Source organism: Patella vulgata, chromosome 2 (genome assembly GCF_932274485.2).
Source record: "Patella vulgata chromosome 2, xgPatVulg1.2, whole genome shotgun sequence".
NCBI classification, from domain to species: Eukaryota; Metazoa; Mollusca; class Gastropoda; family Patellidae; genus Patella; species Patella vulgata.
In genome coordinates this window covers 63,271,968-63,278,400 of record NC_065880.2, presented here as the reverse complement: position 1 = coordinate 63,278,400, position 6,433 = coordinate 63,271,968, and the positions used below count along the sequence as shown (strand labels likewise).

At 35.3% G+C, this 6,433-nt stretch overlaps 1 protein-coding gene across 1 annotated transcript; it reads right to left on the bottom strand.

The window, feature by feature from the left end:
- Window positions 1–2,589: 2,589 nt before the first annotated feature.
- On the bottom strand, window positions 2,590–3,663 carry LOC126812596 (uncharacterized). Its single transcript, XM_050539064.1, has 2 exons — window positions 2,927–3,663; window positions 2,590–2,623 (listed from the first exon to the last, which is right to left on the bottom strand). Exons 1-2 carry the CDS (start codon window positions 3,571–3,573, stop codon window positions 2,590–2,592), a joined length of 681 nt encoding a protein of 226 aa, XP_050395021.1. The 5' UTR covers window positions 3,574–3,663.
- Window positions 3,664–6,433: the final 2,770 nt, after the last annotated feature.

The following is a 6,433-nucleotide window of genomic DNA, read 5'->3' as shown; positions in this document are numbered from 1 at the left end:
CATATAGGAGAAAATTAGTACACTTTTCAACTAGGTTGACTCCCGTGGGCTTGTGCTCTATTATGTCGTGATTTTAAGTTAGGAGACAGAGATGGCTGTCCTAACTTCAAATTAATTTTAGTTAAAATTGTCCTGAAAATGATTTTTTGAAACCCCACTATTTTAAGTTAAGATAAAATTTGAACTTAAAATTATAAAATATTATTTTAATGGATTTTAGCTAAAATGCTTAAAATCGTTTTGTGAAACTCACCTATCTTAAATTAGGATGAAATTTTAGTTTTAGTTTAAGAAGATTTTAAGGAAATTTAAGTTTTTGTGAAATCGGGGCCCATGTAGACAATACATGTATATATAATCCTTGTTCATAATTAAAACTGATAATAAGTCAGTACATATGATAAGCCTACTGGATCTTTTATAACATTCACTTTCTAAATATATTTATTGTCGCCCATTTTCAGACAGTGTTATCAGAATTCACGAAAAATGGTTTCATTGTCTGGTTGTCGGATTAACTGTTGACACTTGAGAAATTGTTTTATTAGATATTTGTTTATTTACAATAACGCTGTGACAATATGGACTAAATTTCTTTAATTTAATATTTTCACAGACAATAATCTGTCAACTTCTTTATATTTCAGCCGACTATTTTCCGCACAGGACGTCTATATTTATGCGCAGTGTATATGGGAAAAACTCTGTGATTCTTCTGCAGAAAAAAACACTAAGGACCTGTTTCATACTTTTACCTGACCTGTACTGTAGGTTTATATCCCAAAGAACTCGGATGGGTTATTCAGTGCTTATCACAGAGAAACACTACATGAGTACTTGATTACTTCCTGCCACCCAAACTTTTTGTGAGAGTAAATTTACACAATTATATCATAATTACCATTGAATTAGAATTTCTTGAAAATCGGACCAAAACTTTCCATCAAAAATGGCTGCTCCTATTTTCGCAAATAGTGTAAAAGCATTTGATTCGAAGGTTAGGCTAGTTCCCAAAAACTATGTAATAGCCTTTGAATAAAGACACTATTTTTTAGAACTGAGCCTTTGTCAGCATGTGTATGATACTCAAAATTCTATCGGTAAATCTTGAATCAGTTTTTCACTGATTTTCTTTTCAAATTTGATGTGAAGCATTGGGACAATGAGTGTATGAGCCAGGGCTTCCACTTCAACATGATATATTAGTATTAGTAAGGCTTATGATAATTATTTATTAAATAAATATTCCCTTTTGGCTACTTAAATAATCAAAATAGCTGAATTGGCTGTAGAAAAACCATTCCAGTAGCTCACATGTAATTACCACATGCTCTATAGAAAACACACTGACCTGAATAATTTTGAGTTGTAATACAATAACTTCGAAATGAAAATAAATATATACATGTAATTATCCACTTCATATATCTCACATTTATTGATTTTAGACCATCTCTTACAGCATTAAGGACCACAGAATTGTGACATAAGTCCTAAAAATGAATAACTCATGGATAAATAACTTTACAGCTAGCGACACTAGCGCCCCCTAGAATATTGTTGTGTATAAGAGTAACCATATATCCGTAACATTTTTGCAACACATGGAATTATCAATATTGCTACACAGTAGCACTGGAATACATAATTTTCTTAATGTTTCGGTAAGCAAGTTATAACTAATCTCTAGATTTTCTACAATTCCCACAAGACCGTAATACCGCTATCAAAAAAATATAATGCATTTTTCTCCCAACACGTACATAATGTCTATGCTGTTTTTATTTAATATGACAGTTGGTTGGATTTGAAGAGCAGTGCTTCATATCAATTGCTCTTTTTTCGAAGATCATAATAATCTCGTTTACATCGTGCGTGACCGTAATTGCATTAAACGGCTTTGTTGTAGAAAATTCTTATGACTTGTGGACAATATGGGAGTGCTCAAATAGTGATGATTAACAATGGACCGCTTCACGCCATTGATAAGATTCCCACACATCAATTAACTTTTATTAATTATCAACACAACACTCAGTATAATCTGTTAACGACTATGTATACAACTCTATAACACCAATCACAAGATTATGTGTACATTATTCTGTACTGGCCGTACAATTGTATAGTTATATAGTGGAGGTCGATCGTAGCCATTTAGGCACTTTGATAAATTTCTAAAGTTATCAGTTTGGCCTCAATTTTAATTTCATTTTGAAGAGCTTGTCACACAGATTACAGAACAGTTTAGTTTTTCAAAATCGAAGCAGGGGTTAATGTTCTACAGTTATTTTTATTTCGCTAATTAGGAGGCAAGTCGTTAATGACAATTACAGTTAAAACAGTAGAAAAACTGTGATTAATTTCAGTGATTTTTAATGAAAACATGCTGTAAGTTCCATTTAAGAGGCTCCAAGCACTAACAGTAATGATATTCTTGTCCTCTTAGATATTGCCATTCATTTTTAATAATGACCTTGACCTTTCAGAAAGAAGTTGACCTTGACCTTCAACCTCAAAGGTCGGAAGGTCACTGGGGCGGCGCAGACTCCGCAAACTGACCAAGCCCGAACTATGGCATGTAGCATATCAAAATTTAGGGAATTGCACACAGATTCCAAATCTACAAAGAAAGAAGGGATTATATAACCTTCAAGAGACTGCTGACCTGTTAAAGTGTAGATTGATCTTGATCATTTTCTGTATCCTGATGATCAGAAGGGAAATACATACTTCATACTTCATCCAATCCTTCATCCAATTTCAAAATAATAATTTCAGTCAGTTTACATCGATGCTGAATGACAGTTCCACAAGAATAATGTCCTAAACCTAAACAAGTCAGATTTCAGGGCTTTCTTCAACTTCCTAGCAGTATACAACACCAGCCAGATGGAACAAGACGTGGAGACGATTTCCCACATACCTCACAAACTGAGCAGACCTGATGTTATGTGATTTTATGAAAAGTTTGAAGGCACCAGGGTCTCCTTTCCCTTGTTTGTATCGCATCTTACTCACACCATATATTAGATTTGCAGCCTTGCATGCCTGCCCAAAAGTGGAGCTCACAATTTTGAACTTTGCATCACATTCTTTCAAAACTGACCGAGCCCTACTAGCTATCCCGTCAACTGGGTGGAGGGTGCAGTTGAGCTCAAGAATGGCAATATCAAAGTCTTTAATTAGCTGTTCTACAACACAGTGATTAACAGCTACCGGGTCTGTTATCGTATTCTTTAAATGACTTATCACACGCTCTTTGAGTTCCATGTGATCCTTCTGAAAACACTTAGCATAAGATAATGTCACATCATTAATGCTTTCCTTGATATGTTCAAGGTAGTCACCAGTAGCTCCCCCACCTAGGACAGCAATTTGGAGAATCAAACCACGAGGTGGTGTTGAGGGCAGGTTGACATGCACTTCGTTTATGTGGTCACCATCCAAACTTGTGGCATCCATACTCAAAGTCAAGTTATCATTGCTTGTCATCTCTTCAGCTACTTGGATGTCAGACAAAACGCCCATCTCATAAGCCATCTGGCTGAAGGTGGATGGTTCAGGAACCATGTCAAGGGTTGCACCTGTAAGACTCTTGATGACACCTTTCAAGACAGTCCCAATAGTCTCAACGCGAACTTGGCTTTCTAGACATGTGTATGCTGCCTTTCTAAACCCAACACTGTATGTTTTTAAGTTATCCTTAGCAAAAATCACATTACTTGCACAACTGCCAGACACTTCGTCCAACTCACACCTCAGCCCATCTATCTCTAAACCGAGAGCAGAATTTTTCTTTTCTAACAAACTTTTATCCTTGGTAAGATGCTCTATTTCATTTTCTAATTTATACTTCTCAAAATTTATTTTAGATCTTGATCGTTTCAAATTGGCTGATTCATTTCTCAGAAAATTCACTTTCTGTAGCTTTATTTGTGTTTTCAAGTTTTGAAATTTTTTTGCAGAGATCAACCTCTATTGTTTTTAACTTGCGTCTATCCTGTCTTAATCTAGTTTCTACATCTACCTTGCGTGAAATTGCTTGTTTTAATTTTCGATTTTCATGAGACAAATCTTCCTTTTGAACCACATCGGAAAGGTTCCTAAGAAATTTAACTTTTTTGTTTCGTTTGACCAAACCATCCAATTTACTAGTATTGAGAAGGCAGTTATGTTGTCCACAGTTCCCTGACTCTGGCCGGATAATAGTCTTTTCCACTGTCACTGCAGACATGGCCTGTGTTTCCTCCCCAACAGATAATTCCATTTTATTGACTTCTTCCTCCATCGAGTCTACTTCCATAGCCTCAGGTTTATGCAATGGAACAACAATTTCCATTTCAAGGAACGCCACAATACTGTCCCAGTCACGATCAGGTTTGGTACTTTTGGATTTTAAATCTCTCACACACCTCTGTACCACAGCTGAGAGGGCTGAAACATTGATATTATTTACCCCATTCTTTTGATACAGTTCGTTCAATTGAAGAGCTGAAGCCTTAAATCCTTTTTTTGATTCAGTCTTGTCATAGATATAATGAACGAATCCTTTCCGGAAGTCAGGACCATTTCGAAATAGAAAGGTATTTTCATTGATAGTGTTTGCAACAAGTGACCTTACATCTTCCTTTATTTTCTTCATCTCAGACATCTGAAAAAGGTAAGAGAGAAAAACAATCAGCCATGAATAACATCAAAAGTCTGTTAATATTACCTGAACAGTGCTAAAACAGTTATCATTAACAGTGGGAAATGTTTAAATTTGAGGATCACCATAAGAAAACCAAAAATAAATACTTACAAGAGAAAACATAATGAAATCTTTAAATTGGTGTAAACCAAGTATTGTTTTCTGTTTAACCTTAAAATATAATACATTTATTGTCATATAGCTAATTAAATAAAAGCATAAGCATCTAAACCTTTAGACAATTATAACCAAAAATAAATACTTACAAGAGAAAACAGAATTAAATCTTTAAATTGGTGTACTGTAAACCAATTATCTTTTTCTGCTTAACCTAAAAATATAATACATTTATTTATAAACATAGGTAAATAGATAAAAGCATAAAGGTATAAATCTTAAGACAACTATATACAAAAGAAAATTACTTAAAAGAGAAAACAAAATTCAAGCTTTAAAATTTATTAATTGAGTTGACTTCAAGTTTTGTGTTAACATGTAAAAGAGAGGGGGATAAATGATAACTGATGTGAATATCTAATTTAAAACACATATCTGACAATCAAGCCTCTAATATTAAACAGTAAAAAAATTAAATGATGATACTAAATTTTAAACATTATACACTGCAATTAATTTGGGTATGTGGAAAGGCTAGATATCTATCATAAACAAACAGACCACGAGCATTTGTTTTCAAAATAAATTGATTCGACACATCAGAACAGCGCATTCCGGTCGGCGTTCCAGAATCTGAATCGGTACCGTGAATAATCGCTCCAATCCTTCAAGCAAATACATTAATTTCATCATCAAACATAAAATATAGTATCTAGACATATTAATTCAGTGTATTTTTGGGTTATTTTACATTAGAAGGAGAAAATTTGACTTCTGTAGATGATTTGACGTCACCAACATTTTTCCGATTCGGGGCCACTTCACGCGGTGTATCCATTATAGCACTTCATAGGAAAGCATGAGCGCGATGAGGTCCTGCGTTCAAACTTCGTCCCAGTGGAGATTAGAAGCCTAACAATACATTTAGAGGGGTTTTAAATGAGTTTGGGGGGTGTGGGGTCGATAATAATGGGGTTGAAACTTGCCTTTTTTCACGAAAAATCCAACTTTTTTGATAAAATTCGGAAAATATCCGGACAAAGTTCTCAGCATTTAGAAACAAACAGACGACAAAATGGTGACGATGTGCTTCCCTTTATTATGCGCAGGTCCATAAAAACCCACATTTGCGCAGCGCTATTTGGCAGACCTTACAGAAGGCGTGACGCGTTCCTGGTCAACACTGACGTAACGTTACGTCGCGCGTATCGAAGTGGCTACCATGTTTGAAAATTGGGTTTTCAAAAAAGGCTCTTTTTCCGGCGTGCAAAATGACCGATTGGTTAGATCTAGTTATACGGCTGATGTGGAACCCATGGTATGGGCTGTATTGTTTCGGCCCATTCCCTATCCATCTCTTGCAAAATGGGGGCATATCTTGCATGTGAACACGATAGGGGCTATAGATTTTTAGTGGAATTCTTTTAAATTTGGAGGGAAGCATTGGAGTAATGAGAGGATGAATCCTACCGATATTACCCTAAGCGTTGTGCGACTTGCTGTTCCATAGTCATCAAATTTTTGCCATGCGGATAAGCTGCTGAGACAGAGTTGCTGTGTGGGTGTATTGGCTATCTTATGTAGATTTGTTTATCTGTTGCCAGTAGCCATTATTTGTATGAC